The 19145-nt window shown below is 41.8% G+C and overlaps 1 protein-coding gene across 1 annotated transcript in view; it reads right to left on the bottom strand.

Annotated features, from left to right (window-relative positions):
- The window catches only part of LOC141020305 (calsyntenin-2-like), a 250036-nt gene extending 241407 nt beyond the window's left edge, over positions 1 to 8629 (bottom strand). The window contains exon 1 of the mRNA XM_073495380.1: positions 8566 to 8629. Coding sequence (XP_073351481.1) covers positions 8566 to 8629 — 64 coding nt within the window. The remainder of the gene's footprint in view (positions 1 to 8565) is intronic.
- Between the last annotated feature and the right edge of the window lie 10516 nt (positions 8630 to 19145).

Here is a 19145-nt window from a genome sequence, read left to right as displayed (position 1 = left end):
CTGCCAAAAAAGCCCTGAGTACCACGGGCCTGTGAGTCCTCCAGTGGAGAAGAAAGTGTGTGTGTTGGTATGCGGTTATGTGTTTAGTGCTTAGGGAAGCAACAGCATGTGTTCTGTTATTTGTTTGTGTACGTTCAGGAATGTTTGGGTGTATAGGTATAAGCTCTGCCAGCTCGCGTACAGCCTGTAAGTGGCTAGCATATGGGATGACAACTGTTGCCTTCATGGGGAAATGGACGGATTAATTGAAATTGAGCACAGATAGGAGAACAGACACGCGAGTGATGAGCACTTAACACAATCATCAAGGCAAAATCACACAGGGACTTGTTGTGTGGTGTGTATTTGCGTGGTGTGTACTTGCGTGCTTGTGTTTGGGCCGGGCTTTAGACTAATGAAGGAATGTGTGTGCAGGCTGCCCAATACCTGTGGATAATCATCAACTTTTCAAACCATTAGCAAATACATGGTGCTGAGGGTTTATAACGCTGTTGTGTGTGTAGACTGACAATGAAGAGCGTGAGCTGCTGCTCGCAATGCTGATACAACAATTAAAGCTCATGCAGGGCAAAGCTCTATATGGAGCTGTCCATAGCAGTGAAACCGCCTTACACTGTTAACAAACATACAACATTGTGAGCAATATAGGCATAGACCAATTATCAGCCTGGTTGATCAGGGTCAATATTCAGAATTTTTCTGATTATGTGTATCTGTGTTTTTTGTGTCCAACTGCAGATAAAATAAATTGATTTAATATGCGCTACTTCGGCTATGATGCAGCCTCTTTTTTCTGTCTGTCACGACTCTGGTCTCACTCAATGTCCCATCCATAACACTATCGTCACAAGTAATATCCAATCAACACTGAATAATCTGAATCTGCAAAGCAACTAGTAACTAGTTATCAAATAAATGTAGTGGAGAGGAAGTATTCCATCACTGGCTATGCCAAATTTGACACAAAGATTTTTCTTTTTACTGCAAATGTAAATCGTTTCAAATATCAGTTATTGTTCTCCTTGATTACTAATCATCGGTAAATGTATCAGCTCTGGAAAAAACATACCGGTTGATCCCTTGTCATCAGGCAAGCGTACTGGCATACCCGTAGTTCATAAAGGCAAAGTTCAACATTTTGAAAAATACACGCAATAGCTTTTGTGCGTAAGAAGACACTCTCATGTCTTTATAGTGGATACGTAGCTGGAGCCAGCAGTCAAATACCACTAGCCTGGCTCTGTCCAAAGGTCACAAAATCTGACTACCAGGACCTGTAAAGCTCACTAATGAACACATGAGTTGGTTTAATCCATAATATAGACAAAGCATAAACATGATTTCTTAGTGTGCCAAGAATTAGTCCCAATGGTTGCCAAAATGTATGTTCCTTGAACTGTTTAATATACAAGCAGGCCAATGTTTGGCTCAGTGCATAGGGGGATAATTTCTAGGTAGGCATAGTGTATGCAACAAAATCGTTTAGTTTGCAAATTAAGTCAGAATTGATATTTGTCAGGGCTGATCAAATATACATTGCAGCTAAATCACAAAATAAATGTAGTTGCTGCTTCTGGGATAGGTTCCAGCTCCCAAACCATCGTTTTAAAAAAACCTGCATAAGATGAGAATGTATATGTAAACTATGGATGGATATATGATTATTTTTGTTGCCAACAGGAAACAGACAGTTTTAACAATATATAGACAAATCAACACCAAAAGCACAGAGCTGTCTGTACTCAGCCACTCCTGCTCTGTCTGCATGTCCATTATAAAAGTCTGCACTCAACTCAGAGTGCTCCACCTGTCAAGTGTGAAGATTTATGAGTCACAGAGACAAAGATCTGCAGCTTTCTCTCTGACCCTCTCTCCTCTCACTCGTCCTCTAACTCCCTCCATCTTCCCCATCTGATCATTTCCTCTGAGGTCAGACAGACCCAGCTGGTGGAGAGGGACAGGTCAGCCACTATCTGTCTGTGTAACCCTTTGCTACTCATCAGTGTGTCTGTGTGTGTCTGTGTAGGTGTGTGTGTCTCATGTATGTGTGTGTGTCTCATGTTTGTGTCATCACCCAGCATTGAAAAATAGAAGTCCACTGGTTAGATTGGACTGGTGGTAAGTGATTGGAGGGAAACAGGAGCAAATGGATGAGAGGAGGACTGAAGTGGGGTCCTTTAAAAAACCTGAAGAGCTCTTACGTGTGTGTGTGTGTGTGTGTGTGTGTGTGTGTGTGTGTGTGTGTGTGTGTGTGTGTGTGTGTGTATGTGTGTGTGTGTGTGTATGCATTTCCATGTACTATAGACCATGAGAGCAAATCACCAAAGGAGCATGATGACAGAACAAATTTGATTATCTTGAAGCAGTAGGGACTAAGTGTAGCACACAACACATACTCGCACATAAACAGGCAGTTTCAGAAGATCATGATTTCTAGAAAATAACCTGCTTTGATTTTCATCTCCACTGCAGTTAAACAATGCAATTTCAACCCCAAACCCAATTTAATCCTATCTAACACCAGGGTTGGGTGACTGGACAGATATATTGGCTATTGGTGATTTGCAGAGTCCATCACTGGTTTGGTTTTTTTGGGATGTGATGTCATTTTTTCAAGCCTGATAACCAGTGTTACAATGGCTTGTGTTGATTGTTCCACTGTTGCAGACAGGTCGTCTCTTCTAGAGAGACGTGTCCGTGAGTTATAGCAGCTTCTCTTTGTTAGCAGCACATTAGATTTCACAGATGCTCCAGATACCTTTAGACACATGCTACCAGCACTAACATAGTTTCTGTCGATCAGGTTGGGATATGTATTCATACAGTGTTCTCTAGGTTTTTTGTGGTGTCTGTTCCCCCTCCTGTTTTCTTGTGCTCCTCACCAGCCCGATTTTTCCTCCACACCTGCCTTGTATCCATCTAATTAGCCCAGCCCTGGTCCCAGTGTTTTTCCAATTATTACTCTCACCTGTGTTTCTCCACCTATCTCCGCCTGCACCACATCCCCTCGTTAATTTAGTTTGTATTTAAGACCAGGTTTCAGTTCAGTTTTTGTTGAGTCATCTGTGGAGTTCCTCTGAGCCTGCTGTTGTGTTTCCCTGAAATTCCTTCGTATTTGCTCGTTCCTTGTGTGCCGCATTCTGAGTAAACTTTAATCTATTGATCTTCCTGCTTGCCGTCTACTGCATTTGGGTCAACCCTCTCTGCTCCAGCGTGACAACCAGAAGATTAATGGCCATGGTTTTGGATTCAGATGTTCAAAACTTACATACGGTATATTGTTTAGGTCAAGTAGCTTAGCACATTCATGCTATTCAAATGAATATGCAACAGGTTTTTGGCGCTACAGCCTTATTCAGTCTGATACGACCAGTAGCTTATGACGGCAAGTGTAATCTAATGTTAGCTACCTTAAGATAGACGTGGTTAAGTAAAAAATATTACATTTCACCACCATAATGGCTTTAGTCTGCTCTTCTTATACTAAGTTTTGGCAATACCATTATCAAGTATTTGCCCCTTGTGACCTTGTGGCCACTGTTCCAACAAAAGTAGGCTCGCTAAAGCGTGAATGGAAACGTTGAATTAATATCCTATCAAGGGTCCCTGTACATTCATGTTTCTTTTTTTTCTGCTTCAGCCTTATTTGATCCGGTATAGCTGATATATGGTGATCAATGTTATGTAGATACGATCATATAAAACATTAAATTTCACCAACTTAATGCAGGTTCTATACACGTGCTCTTGTTACACTAGAACTTACTATTATCAAGTAATTTCCACTTGACATCAAAGTATCCATGCATAGGCTAGTTCAAGTCGACCAGCGAAAAACAGTATGCTAACACATCTCTTGTCTCAGTTGTAAGCTAACACCTGACATTTGAACATCTACAACTGAGTAAACTCCATCTACTGATGGAGATCAGAACAGTTACTCAATGCAAGAATGAACTTTTAACTTCATCTCTTTCCTTTTCCCCTAATCTGTCTATTTATTTCCTTATTCAGTCTGGTAATTTACTTTTTCTTACCTTCCTTTTATTTTTTTTTAATTCATTTCCTTACATTTCCTCTCTCTCCAATCACAGCTCTAAAAGACCCTGGGGATTCAAACTTAATTCTACAAAACTCGCTCTGGCCTTGTCTCTGATCAAGTCCTCTCTCTCCTTTCTCTCTCTCTCTCTCTCTCTCTCTCTCTGTCCCTCTCTCTCTTTCTCTCTCTGTCTCTCTCTCTCTTTCTCTCTCTGTCTCTCTCCCTCTTTCTCTCTCTCTCTCTCTCTCTCTCTTTCTCTCTCTGTCTCTCTCTCTCTGTCTCTCTCCCTCTTTCTCTCTCTGTCTCTCTCCCTCTTTCTCTCTCTGTCTCTCTCTCTCTTTCTCTCTCTGTCTCTCTCCCTCTTTCTCTCTCTCTCTCTCTCTTTCTCTCTCTGTCTCTCTCTCTCTGTCTCTCTCCCTCTTTCTCTCTCTGTCTCTCTCTCTCACACACACACTTTGTAGCACAAATCAATGGGCCTTGGATGTCTGAATATCTGCTGCCAAGTATGGTCAGCCGTGACCACCCAAAGACACAAAGAAAAAAAAGGAAGAGAAAAATGAGACACCCACTCACTGTGCGGTGCTCCCAGTTCACTCAGCTACTGAACTACATGCTCACACACACTGTGACTCTACTCCTAAACCCCCCTCCTCCCCTCTTCTTCCACATCTGAAAAGACAATAGAGTTGGAAGAGACACAAATACTTGAGGTAGAGGGAACAAAAAGAGCCAGATACTGTATATAGAGTCAAGATGGAGGAAGATGTAAGTGCATAGGCCACAGTGGAATACCTTAGAAAAGCACTCTGCACTAAGATCCGATAATAGCTTTCAGGGACAAAACTTCCTCTTTATTTGTGATTCTCTCTGTATGTTTACAAGGCGGCAACAAACACCCACACAACAGTAACTCCTCAACATCCCATACTTAACATTGAGGCGGAAAGAAAAGGCTTGTTTTTTTCTTTAACAATAAAAACAGCATTTCCTCACTCAAAAGTTAAAGTTCAAGATGCTGGAAGCAGCAGTGTGACACTCTAGTCACAAGGCTCGTATCATTAATCACAGGATCACAGGAACCCTGCTTCTCCTCCTTCTTTGACGACGGTAGCTTAATCTTATCCACCCTGACTCCATCGTTTGTCTCTGGTGGCTGCAGGACTGCACTGGGATCAGTTGCCTGGCGCCCCTCCATGGCCACAGCCACTAAGCCCTCCCTCTTCTCAAACGGTGTGGGGCTGTACAGAGATCAGTGAAGCTTTGAAAACGGAGGACAAAGCAAGTGTTGTGTAAAAAAATAAAGAAATAAATACAAATCTGTGTTCCTCCATGTCACTGAGCCCTGCTTCCCCTGGCTGCTGCAAGGCCGGGCAGGATCTGTGCGGCACCCTGTGTCACAGGCTGGTCGGACGATTTATAGAGTGCTCTCATAATGCACTTCCTTTCTCCAAAGGGGGGACATAAATCTGCCTCCATTTTTTTTTTTTTTGTCACCCCCCTTTTTTATTTGCTAATGGGATCCTCAAATGACTATCCTCTTGGCTTTCTTTATCCCTCGGACGCACACACAAAAGCACCGGCTTACACATCCTGACACACATACAGAAGCCCTATATAGAAAACCATAAATTACAGGACCCGTAAATTAATCCCGCAACTTCACAAGCAGGCTTCACACCACAGCCACCGCCTAAAGCGTGTTACCAAAAGGCTGAATGTAACATTCTAAGTGTTCGTATGTTTGCTGACAGAGAAAATAGAATGTACAGTGTGTTTATCTGGACATAATAAAGCAGCAAAAAGGTTCGACCAACAAAGAGTCACACAGTGGGTAGCTGAATTAAAATATACTGTGCTGGTAATGAGCTATCTAAATTCAGAGTTCATATTGCTTGGAATTACACAAAAGCGGGGCTCCGGGCAGCACTGGCAAAAAACTCTATAGCTCTTTCTGCTTCGCTGCCAGAAGATTCTCCCTGTCGAGCGGCGACACGGTCGGTCCTGGGGAAATCGTTTGAGCCACAGCATGTATCTGCGAATGCAATAATTCCTTTGTAAACGACATCACCTCCTTGCCCATTTTTGCATACTTGGCGGCTGTCAACATGTTGGCTGCACTCTATCACTCTCCCTGCGCGTGCACGGGCAAAAACCCATGTGCACGCACACACACACACACACACCTACACAAACAGACACAGGAATGTTGGTGCTTCAAGCTCTGATTACTGACAACTCTGAAACACATACTAAGTGGATCCACACACATTTAGAGACACACAAGCTGAATGGATGACTCGAGGGTAACGGTGATTAAAGGAAGTTGCACGTCCACGCTTTTCCTGGAATGAAACGGCGGCTAAACACAAAATGACAGGAGCAGCGGCGCTTCAAAGTTATCTGGAAAACAGGTTCGCATTTTGGCGCTACGGAGGCGGATCTTTTGCAACACTTGACACGAATGCACTATTTCAGTTGTCATTTCCAAAAAAACGAACAGGAGAGACGGATTCAGGGGTGAGAAATGTGAGATGATTTAGGTTTGTTGCTTGGTATGCTTCCTGCCAACTGTGACAGGAAATGGGGAAGGCAGCGAGGGTCAGTGTGTAGCAACAGATCCTCGAGACAATAGACTTTTATTCTCTCCTGGGTTTACTCACTGTACAGTGGCCCTAGGGAATCAATTAGATCCATGGTGTGCTCGCTTTTTCAGCCCCAACTGACTTGGAAGTAATTTGTTTACTTCACAGCCGAGCTCTGGATACTAGAAGAATGATAACTCCTTCCTTACAGTGCATCTACCCTGTTATTTCCTGCTGCATTACATATATAAAACACAGCTTAATACATGAATCCCCAAACAGGTAATTAAACGGTTTGCATGAACACGCACAGCACAGCACAGCACAGCACACGATAGTCATCACATTGTCGCTGGCAAGTAAATCCTATTTAAATGAAAGTGCATATGAGGCAAAAGCTTGACCTCCGGGCCAGGTCAGGTCCTGGAGCAGGTCTATTAGCATATGTTTTCCTTCCACACACACACGGCTAAGATTGCAGCAGCAGCCAGCCAGCCAACCAGCATGGAGGCTCTTTCGTGTGTCAGGAGGCAAGCAGGATAAACAGCTTATCACACTTTGGGTGTTCTCTCGGCTCCCAGACGAAACTGACAGGTGTCACCTTGTTATTTCACTGTGTAAAAGCCAGACTCTGTCTACAGGGAGTTGATTAGCACAAACCTGTTGCCGCATTTACCCGCTTACCTACGGCACATGCCAAGCTCACTGGGGGATTGAGCGGTCCCGCTGCAGTGGGGATACTGGTAGACCTAAAATTAGCTCAGCTATGATGCAAAACTGCAGTATGCACACATTTATGACATGTGGATGTCATTATCATATATCTGTGCCTTTGGGGATTATTTCTCGCTTGTTTTTGGAATTTTAATGGGCTAATTGCAGCTGTGAATTAAATTAGTGTGCTGGTAAATCCCACCAAAGCTCAGTTTACATATGCATATTATACAGATTATGATTTCAGATGGATTTATCAAAGTTTGGGTCAATTTGCAAAAGCTGCCGCTGACAGATGAACCTGAAAATACCCCCACATCCCTGTGAGATAAATCTGGCTGCTGTCATGCTGCCAGCATTCATGTTCATCACAGTATTTACAGATTTCTTTCTTAACGATACGACCATCTGCACTATTATTTATGTTTCAGCTCTGAGATTGATTCTCTCATGCTTTCAGATCTGTTCATCCCTGTCCAGTGGAGAGTGTGTGAATTGAACGTGGGAGTTCTGTTCAAGTCCACAATGAGCTAATTATGCGCCACATGTGCACTGATAACACCACCGTTTTAATGATACACTGCCCACTTTCAACTTCAAACTGGCTGAAAGGCACTAGAGGACCCCATATGCTACTTCTTTGCAGATTTCGACACAAAACTTCACAGATTATCTGCTCCGATTTCCTCCTACCAACGTTACCTATCAAACAAACCTTAACAGGAAATATCCACAGTCTCATAAAATCAACAATATAACAGAATGTCCAGCCCCATACAGAAATACTATGTTGGAACTAATGAGAGAAGGGTATTTAATCACAACACTTCAAGTTCCTGAGTCAATATTATAGTGATGCCACATGAGATTAACCCAGAAAACAGGCTACAACAAGGTCATGGTTAGCTCAGTATTGAGCACCATGAAAACACTCTAGAAGCACTGTAGGGATGCCACAGGAGATGGAACAAATACCCTCAAGTGCTATCAGGGGCAGTACAGTTATACAGTAATTATCAAGTGCTCAGCCTCCACAAGTCCAAAGCAGGGAAATAGAAGGAAACAATCATTTCATTTCAGGACAGAACATCAACATACAGACTGTAATCAGCACCAAAGCAGATGGGCATTTTCTCTTCATCTCCGGCTGTATTCACCTATAATAAAGCCATAGCGCACTCGCAGATGCGCACCACACAGAGCAAGTGAGTTGCCCTTCACCTACCGTACCTTTGGTGTGAGCGGCGCTCAACCCCAGAGCCACTACAGCCAACACGCCGGCTATTCTCAGCATCTTCTCGGTGGAGATTCAGCCCCGGAAGAAGAGGGGACTACGGCGACCTCTTTCCTCTTCTCTTCTCTTCTCTTCTCTTCTCTTTCTTTCTTTTCTTTCTTTCTGTCCTCTTTTTCCTATCTCTGTCTCCTTCTCCTGTCCGCCCTCTCCCTCTTATTCAACGCCTCAGGTTCTCTCCCCTTCTCTCTTCAGGCAGAGTGCGCGAACAGTTCACTGATATGTGGGACAAGACAGGCAGCGTGGAGTGGAAGAAGGACACCGGGTGCCAGCAAAAAGCACCTCGCCGCACCGTAACCGCGCGCGTCGCACCGCAGGGCTCGTGGACGGTCGAGGCAGCAACTAAAGTGGTTTCTGTTGAGACGGGACCGGAGAGCAGCGCACCCAGGACCAGACCGAGCGACGTCACAGGGAGGAGAGCGATGGATCCAGGCGCTTTTTTCTCTCTCTCTATCTCTCTCTCTCTCTTTCTCTCTCCTCCAACCCACCCCTCCACCCATCTCTCTCCTCTCTCTCTCTCTCTCTCTCTCTCTCTCTCTCTCTCTCTCTCTCTCTCTCGTACACACACACACATACACACACACACGCCCTCCCCTCTCTCCTCCTCCTCCTCCCATCTCCTATCTCTGGAGCATCCCAGCCCACTCCAACTCACATGAGTCTGAGGAGGGATCCATAATGAAAACAACTGTCTTCTTTTAATAGACTTAGATAACAAAGTCCTGACATAGACCCATTAAATCCATAAAGAAAACACTACGATGTCATGCATTAACAATTAATTAAGGCATTATAAACTCACTAAAGAGCACGTGCATATAGCAGGCTATAATTAAAATGTAGGAATTATTGTTATTATCATAAACTCACAGACCTGCTAAAATATCCTCACTATAGCTAAGGTTTAATTTGTCAGGCAGCTACAGCAGAAATAGAATTATCAGTCTAATGTAGGCCAGTCTTGGCACAAGTCTGCACCTTCTGTTTTTTGAATTTTAAATTCACTTTCTTTTTTTAGTTCCCCCCAAAAAAACAACAATTCTGAAATTGTTGTTACTGCTTACCAACAGAGATATTTCTGGACTGAAGGATTTCACTTTAGCATAAGGACATTAAGCTTCAAGAAGAAGAAAAGGGTTTAAAATATAGAAAGACTTTAATATGATGCCGAGACATTCATCTCAATATTTTTCTTATCGTAGAGAAAGCATTCAAAACCGATGCGTAAATGTCACATATTCTCATTTCTTTCTAAATAAGCAAGAGATTTAAAAATATCCAAGTGACATGGCTCATTTTGCCAGAGAGAGCCTCTCTGTTTGCCGTGCTACACAGGAAGGAAAAAAAAATCCTCATTTCATTCTTTCAGTTTGTCTGTAAGGTGTGTGTGTGGGTGTGTGTTGGCATGCCTGTGTGAGTGTGTGTGTGTGTGTGTGTGTGTGTATGTGCGTGCGTGCTATTATTTATTTTTTTCAGATGGTGCCCGGCAGTAGATTAATAATAACTTTTTCAATTTTCCTGAGTAGCCTATCTCAAAGGAACTTTTCTCTTGGACCATCTCTGCTGTTTAAGGATTATTCTGGGAGGCAGAGAAAATATTGCCAGTGTTATCTATAGGGAGAGGGAAAAAAAGTAATACAAACAGATGACAATGCAACAGATTTGAATCCACACCATCCAGTGATGAAATTAAATGTGGTCTTCTTTTCACTGGGAAATGACCTAAGTGGTGTGTAGCCAATGAAAAGGCTTTTCCTGAGCGTGTGTTCAAAGAGGTGACAGTGAAACCAAAGCATTGGTTCTCACGCTGAGGTGGTGAGACCCTCAGGGGACCTCAGACACATGAGGTGTATTTAAATTTGACTATATCTTAGTGCTCACTATAATATTATACTGAAGGATAAGTTCACCCTGAAGTAGATCCAGCACACACTTCAGGCATGCTAACGGTTCTAGCTTAGCTACTTCAGTTGTTCAGGAGAATGCTGCAACCAGCCAGCAGCAACTGTAAAGCTCCTGAAAAGTTTTGTGGCCTTTGATACTTCACCTAACTGTCCATCAGCATGAGGCTGAGTAGATGATGACTGAATTTTTACTTGTGGATGTACTTATCATTTAATATCATCTCGTATCAAAAGCAATAGGTTTATTTAAATATTTTGCATCCTATTATATCAAAAGTTGCTTCTCCATTTCTTAAGAACATTTAAAGATGCACAGAGTGAGCAAATGTATTCCTCGAGGCTTTACAGCAGAGCCACAGATCTTCTCCAAATTATAGTCATTAATCAATGAAAACAAATCTGGATAACAGAAAATATGTGGGTGAAATAACTAATCTTAATCTAGCAAGGCAAGTCATCTGGGAGCTCGGCGGAGCGGGTTGTTTTCTGAGTTTAATATGACTTTTCATATCAGTGACCGGGCAGCGTCAGGCAAAATACTTTCATTTTTTCATCAAGGCTATTTTCAAAATTACAACCTGCTGCAAATGGCCAATTTTGTTCAAATTCAGTTTCCTGCTCTCCAGGTTTGTGATGTTTTTTCATTATTGACACACATTATACCCACTAGGCTACCGTATCAACCACCCTGGGAATAGTGAATTGCGAGCTATAATGCTAATGTGATATCACACTGTGTCCGTCTGTCTGCTCCGAGTCCAGAGGGGAGAAAAAAAACAAAAAGTTTCTCTCGTGCTGTGTGTTTCAGGCAATCTAACCTGGCTGAGTAGTTTAATGTGCAGTTCTATTTGTCTCCTGTAAGTATTTCACTTTTGGGAGATATTAGTGATATACATTACCGGCGGCCATTTGCTGTGTAGGCTGCTAAATGATGATGGAAACAATAAGAAGATGAGGAGGATATTGGTTTAAAATTGACGACTGCAGTGTAATGTAATAAATATATAATGTGTTGTGAGTGCTGTCAGAGGCAGCCCCTCAGAGAACGAGTAAAGCACCAAAAAGGATTTAAATAACACCTTCTTTTTTTTTAAGCCACGCTGCCTGCAGAGAAGTCTGTTCTCTGTGCCGAGTCACAAGGACGCTTTAAGGTTGTCCAAAGTATTGACAATCTAAAAACGTCACATCACGCCTTGTGTGCTCACAAAACAGCATCAGCAATCACAATGACCTGCGGGGATGAAATTAGATCAACCTCGCGGAGAAAGTTTGAGTATAAATTCATCGCGCTGTAATGAAGTAGGTGTAATAGTTTTGTTTCGTATCGATTTTTGTTCTTTGAGCAAAATCTGAAGGCTACCCTGGGCTCATTCCACATCCATTTATGATACACTGCTGCAGAGTGCCGTGGTGCTAATGAGTCGCCCTCAGTGCACCTGGGTGACATTTCACACCACGGAAACATATAGAAGCTTTTGTCACTGAGCGTACAGTCTGCCATAACCTAATGTTTGTGATATTTCAGGCACACTGCAGAGATTTATGATGCAGCACAGAATACTGTATGATTCATACTGCAAGTTTATGAATGGTCAAGCGTGTATTCAGACACAATGTCTATGCAATCCTTTCACAATACCCAATACCAAACACAATATATTGTTCATGTTTACACTGTACAGTTTGAATGCAGGACTATGTTATACAGAGACATCCACTCTCCTCATTTATCTTTCAGCCAGAGAACACAAGAATGCTGCTACACAGAGACATTTTTTTTCTTTTTTTTCCAGCGGAGCAGGTCTGGGTGGAGATCCCTCTGTGCACAGCAAGTGTGACAGATAGAAAAGCACACTCATGCATCTTAATTTGATCATTTGCTGAACACATGGAGAGAATAGAAAAGCCATCTTCTTCATTGCTGAAACCAATGGTCCATTGTGCTGTTATTTGGTATATAATCACAGAGAGACTGCACGCTGTATGCCAGCATTTCTTCTTATACCAAGGCCCACCTGAATGTATAAACATTGGCTCATGGGGAATGTGTGTAGGTATTTACATAAAATAAAATCTTTTGCCTTCCGATGAATACGTTTAAACTTGAGATTGCAGCGCAGGTCAAAGCCAGATGGCTCCCTGCTGCTGTTCCTGTCATTCTCTTTCCTGAACACTAGACAGCTCCTCATCCTCCATCTTGTGACTCAGAGCAATCACCCATCGCTGTCTTCCATCTCTTATCCGTCCCTCAACTGAGAGGTCATTTTGTCTGGAGTAACCACTCTCCCATGTTTCTATTTGTCCCATCTTTCATCCCATATCTCCACCTGCACCCTCCCTTTGTTTCTCCTGTTGCCTCCACCTCCTCCTCAGCTCTGTACATGGCCTAATCACTCTACTGACACCAAATTCAGATCTCTCTATCCACCCCTCTCCGCCCTCACTCTCCAGTTAGTACGTGTGACAGAGTGCAGCGCCTCCGCATACTCCCACTGACAGCTGGCTCGGGCTGGAGGAGGACGGGGAGGACGGGGAGGGGAGGCAGGAGAAGGGAGGGATGAGAGGAGGTAGAGAAAGGCAAAGAGATAGACCATCATCCCCCCGGCGTTTCCCCCCGGCTCTTTCTGAGGAAGTGTCGGTGGTGCCTCTTTGAAGCCGCTTACATCATGCAGGGGTCTGAAGCTGTGAGAGTGCCTTCTGGCCCTGTTTTGCCTCGCCTCAGTGGCAGGAACTGGGCCAGAAGTTGTCATCTGCTCGAAGCCTCACGCATCTCTCAATCCCATTACTTTAAACTATGAGAGTAAATATTAGCTCCTCTCCAGTCAGACAATCAAAATTCGCTTTTCATAACTTTGCGTTATTTTTTTATCTATTTGGCTTTACCTAATTTGTTTTTTCACTTTGCTTCTTGTCTTTTTCATTGTAACTTTAGAAGTACATACCAGTGAGTTTGCAGATTTATTACAAATCATATATGTTACATTACAAGAAACTGTCTCCAAAGCATAAAGCATAAAGATATAGTATTCTGCATCAAAATGTCTAAAAACAACTGGACCGTTATTATCACTATCCCGAATGTTTCCAACAATGATCAAACCCAGAGAAATCGCCAAGTTTGCTCAAGGTAACGGTGTGTTTCATTTAGTTCATGTTGCTATAACTTACGGGAAAGAGTCAGAGAGTGAGGAAGGAAGTGAATGAAACTCAAACATTACCTCGTCTGTGAACACTTCAGATTTTCATCAAGAAAGGTAGCTGTCAAAGGTGTGTTCACCACCATGTGGGATCATTTGTGTTGATTCACATCTCTTGCAGGACTGTTATCTGCTCCAAACAGCCAGATTATTTTACCGTCCATTAGCCAGAAATGAGCAAGCAACAACATGCCAACGGTGTGTGTATCTGTGTGTTCACATTTAGGTCAACCACTAAACTCAGCACTCACCAGAGACTCCAGTTCTCTATTCTTTTCCCCTTTCTTCTCTGTAATGTCACATTCATGAAGTAAGGTACATTTCCCATCCAGTCGGCAGTCAACATTACAAACGTAAACACCTGACAGTGCACCTCCGCAGATCGCTGTAACAGTAAAACCAAAAGTTTGAAAGTAATCTCTGAGCACTCCTCCCATTGGTACAACAGCTTTGGACCAGAGCACAATCTGACTGACTCTGGGTGATTATTCCTCCAGAAGGTCTGGTTTGCACCTCAGTTACACAAATGTTATGAGACAATGCAATGCAGATTTATTAGGAAGTCATTAGTCAGCACTTAATCAACATTATTAATAATTAGTTAGAAATTTAAAAAGGTTGTCAATAGAATTAAACAACCGAAGCAAGTTTTAAGGGTCTAATTGATTTCTATACTGTATGGAAATGAATGGAAACCAATGGAGCCATGAAACTGAAAAATGTAAGACTTCATAGCACGTTGTGAAAATATTCAACATACTGTACTCAGAATCAACATACTGTAGAAATAAAGTATCAGTGTTTTGTATTTAATAATCTAAAACTTCCAAACACATTGGTTTATTCCATTAAAGGAATAGTTCGATTTTTATGAAAATACACTTATTCAGACAGACCCCAGTGAGCATTTTCTCCCTGTTTTCAGTCTTTATGCTAAGCTAGCTAAATACAAAATGATATACTGTTCCTGAAAGTGAATATGTGTTCTTGTTGTACCTGCTTCTAGCAGCCACAAACAGCTCATTCATTAAGAGCCTGACCGATATATCAGTTGTCCGTTATACCCTGCCTGTATGGGCTGATTACAGATATGGTATCGGCATATACGTTGTCCAATATGTGCCATTTTAAAGAAGACGATGGAGAAAAAGATGCTAGGGGTGATTTATGATTATAAAATTCCCAATGAAATTACTGTTTCATTGCATTCATTTTTGACATTAAAGTTTATTGTTGAACTGTAAAATATCATCACTCTGTTACTACACTTGTAGCCTTGTTTAATAGTCAAATTAGAGGGATCATTGTAAAAATTATTATTATTAATAATAATATCGATATTAGATTTTTATCCAATATCCAGTATCGGTCAGGCTCTACTTTCATTACAGGGGATTATGAGTATGGTCATGATATCAGCTCAAAACAACTTTTTAAAATATTTTTTTACATGTAGTTGAGGCCTGTGACATCATCTGTATGAGCTTTTCCTGATGCCTCTGCTCATTTTCAGATTAACTGCTCTCCCAGAGTTGAAGGTTGTAATAATACAGTATGTCTGTGAAGGTGGTACTGTGTCAAGAAAAGTTTGAACCCAAATCACATGATGCAGTTTGAATTGAAAATACTTTTTTATTCATGCCTTTTCCCTTTTGGATAACCAGTAAAACAAACTGCAGTCCAGTAATTTGGGATTCAACTCTGTATGAATGCTGCTTTAATATGAATTGTTACTGAGCCCTTGTGTCATTTTGAAAAAATGTTGCGCTTTGTTTGGGCTGAAGTTAAACTGACGTGCTTCCTGTACATTTCCGTCTGTTCAAATGATCTCTTGGTTCTCTCAAGGCTTCAGATGCTGCACGACTGTTCCTCTGCTCTTTGGTGTCTCCTTGGTCCATTCAGCAGCTCAGCATTTTGTTTTTGTCCGTCCCTTTTTTCTCATTGCTCTGTTTTTGGCTCTTTGTACTGCCTGACTCTCCACAGTCACCAAAGCTGCTGCTGCCTTTGAATAGCAATCCTCCTCTGGTCCAAGGCAGACTTGGCTGCGGCACAACAGGCTTGTTTGTGGGTCTTGGCAACGATGCTTGCAGACCTGAATGTACCTGCTTAGGCTTTTTTTTTTTTTTTTGTAGTGTACTTATGTGAATGTTAATGTTTTGTGTGTGCTATGGAAAGGAGGAAATAGATAGAGATAGAAACAGAGACATAGAGATAATATGTGTGTGTGTGTGTGTGTGTGTGTGTGTGTGTCTGTGTGTGCGTTTCCTGTTTTTTCCTTTTACCTTACCTTACCCGTTTGACTGACTGTGACCAGCCTTAGCAGATACATTCGTACCACAGTCAGAGCCTCCCGTCCCTCCAGATCTGGGATATCAGCCACTTACAGACGGAGAGCTCTAAACAAACATGAGCTTGGCCTTGATACACAAGGAAAACACAAACACACATATCAATAAAAGGTCATTTAGAAACATACAAATCAAATCTGAACACACACACACGACTGAAAAGCCTGTACGTCCACAGCTCTGTTCTAAACCTCAAACACAATTCCAGCCAATTTCAACCACGTAGAAAAACAATCTGCTCCATGCTGAATAAAGGCTGTCATACATATAGGCTGTTTGGATGCTGGGGCAAAATAGCAGGTAAAATTAATTTGACTTCATGGCCTCGGCAGAGTACGGACGAGATTGAATAAACTGGGACCGCAGTTCTGTTGTGTATTATGGCTAAAAATCCACACAGAGGTGAGGCTGTATAAAGTAGGGGTTGTTTTTCCCGTCCAGCCACTCAGCATTCAGCTTCCCCGGTAGAGGGCACAGGTAAAGGTCACATTAAACATATATGGAGCTGCTCGAAGGAGGAAACCGCCTCCATGCAGGTCTCCAATTTAAAAAGGGTCATGATAGAGCAAGATCAGGGCAGCAGCAGCTCTGTAGATGACCTGGCTTTATTTAGAAGGCACTACATTTAATACATATGAACAACTTTAATTTGAATTGTAACTGACTTGTTTTAGACCGAAAGTGCAAACCACATTTAATACTGGGTGAAATGTTAACTTGAGCATCAAATGTGTTGCAGGGGAACAGAGCTATGTACCTGCGGTTTCTGTGGTTTCTTGTATTTCCATCAGTGGCCCAGTTAAGAAGCAAGAAAAGAAAAAAAGATAATGTGTGGGGCGGATATTGAGGGCAAATTATAGCAAGCTGTTGTTTCCATGAAGTGCAGGGCTTACCTGATGTAGAATGTCCTCATAGTCAACAGCAAATCCCCAGAGTTTAATTCCAGACATTACATCTGGATTCTTTCAAATCTAGATCCTTTTTGGATCAATTTCCTGCAGGCGTATACAGATGCCCCTCCATTTGGCAAAGCTTATAGGACTTGAGTGCTGCTGGCTCCCGAACTGAGACGCTGACAAAAAGCACAAAAGCCTCCGCTGCATCACAGGATTTATTGCCAAAGACACATGACGCAGTGCCAAATGATGTTAAAAGCAATGAAAAGGAAAGCTGAGGAGGATTATGTCTTATCCCTTAACTTAAAGTTTACCATAAGCTTTTTTTTTAATGCAACCTACTCCTGTATATATAACGCATAAGGATAGCACATGAAAATTCATGACCAGTGTGTCAAGAACAAAAAATAATATTCCGAATAGACTTTGTGATTAATTTGAGATTACGTGGAATCAACTAATCTTGTATCATTAAATTATTGTAAAAAGAGAAACAGCTCTCGATACATGGAATGGCAGTTTGCAAGAGCTAACATGAGCTTTAGATGTGCTTTAAAGACATATGTTGACATTTGTATGTGTTAACATTAGAGTGAAACAGGCTTGTATTTTGAGTTATGGTGGTGTGAGAAGAAGCATTGCCCATCTAGAAGTCCTACAGTGCAAGAATATATGACTATATACCAACATTGTATTTTTAAAAAAGTTCAACACGCACAACAAACATCATAATAAGCTGCTTTCAATGTCAACCTCTATGGTCGTTTTTCTGATGAGGATGGACTGAAAGACTGAAATTTCAAATTAAACATACATTTTCTAGGTTTCAATTTCATACTCTTCTCAGAATTTACAGTGAAACATTCTAACTGGAAGCATCATGATTTGAAATTTAGTGGTAATGTATTTGGGACCGATGACCTGTGTATGAGGAAGCACATGACCACATGAGTAATTCATTCTGATTCATGATATAATGTTGAGCTGGTGGTAACACACATATGTGACAGTGCGCCAGCAAAGGAAGTGAAGACGGAGACAGTTTGCACGCCAAACATCAGTGTTAACAATGCACACTTATTTTTTTTTTTTTAAACAGCTGTGGAAATGTTTCATGAGGAAGGACATGCATTCAGTTGTTTGTTGGACCCGAAGGATACGCACAATATGGTCTGATGAGAAACGCTCAATGTAAACATTACTTATGTTTGTTTACAAGAAAGCTCCACGGGGTACCTTTAAGTTTTTAAAGAAACCTGATTGGGATATTAGCATACTTCTGAGCATGCATGGTTTGAGGAGAAGAGTGATGGTAGTGACTTGAAAGCTTTGCGTCTTTTGAAACATGTTAATTCACGGTTGTTACCTTTAATAGTAATGAAAAGAATACTAACCATGATGAAGATTTATATTTAGCTCCAACAAGTGTGACGGCTGTAATGTAAGGCAGCTCACTCCACATTTAAACACAGTAGTTTACTGAACATGTTTTTTTCCCATACACCTACTTGGTTTTACATCTTTGACAACTAACAAGGCGACCTTGAATCAACCTTTCAAGTTTACTGTTACGCAGCACATCTTCACACAATTGTCAGGAAGTAGTAGGTGGATTAGTGAAAGTATTTTGTATTGACTGACTAACTGACTGACTGACTGTCTGACTGAAGCAGCTCCCAATATACCACTGCTTTTGGCAGTCTGCCTTTCTCACCATTGTTGTGTTGTTTTCTCTATTGAATCTCATGTAGCCGATAGGCCACAGATCTCACAGGTCAATCATTTATGGTTTATTTATGGCAACAGTGAAAAGTTTTGATATGTGTATTCAATACAAGTTGCAGAGTTGCCCAGTCCAGACACCACAATAAAATGTTAGCAGTTAACATTTCTGCAAACCACTGATAGATTCACATTTGTACGTGTCCAAGTACAATACAGACATTTCTACAAAGTGTGCCTTCAAATTACACGTTTATGACCAGATTTTCGTATCAGGAGGTAAAGGGGATGGTGGTGGAATTACAGGCGAGAAGGCTGCCAAGCTAGTGACGGCAGTTTGAGACTTTTTGTAAAATGTGAAACCACGGGATATTTTTAAGGAGACCGAGGTACAATTTCCACCTGTGTTTGTGGTGAACAAACAAGACATTTTATGCCAAAACATGATCTCT

This window comes from Pagrus major, chromosome 2 (genome assembly GCF_040436345.1).
Source record: "Pagrus major chromosome 2, Pma_NU_1.0".
Taxonomy (NCBI): domain Eukaryota; kingdom Metazoa; phylum Chordata; class Actinopteri; order Spariformes; family Sparidae; genus Pagrus; species Pagrus major.
Note: the sequence above shows the minus strand (reverse complement) of the source record. Positions and strands in the feature narration are given on the sequence as shown.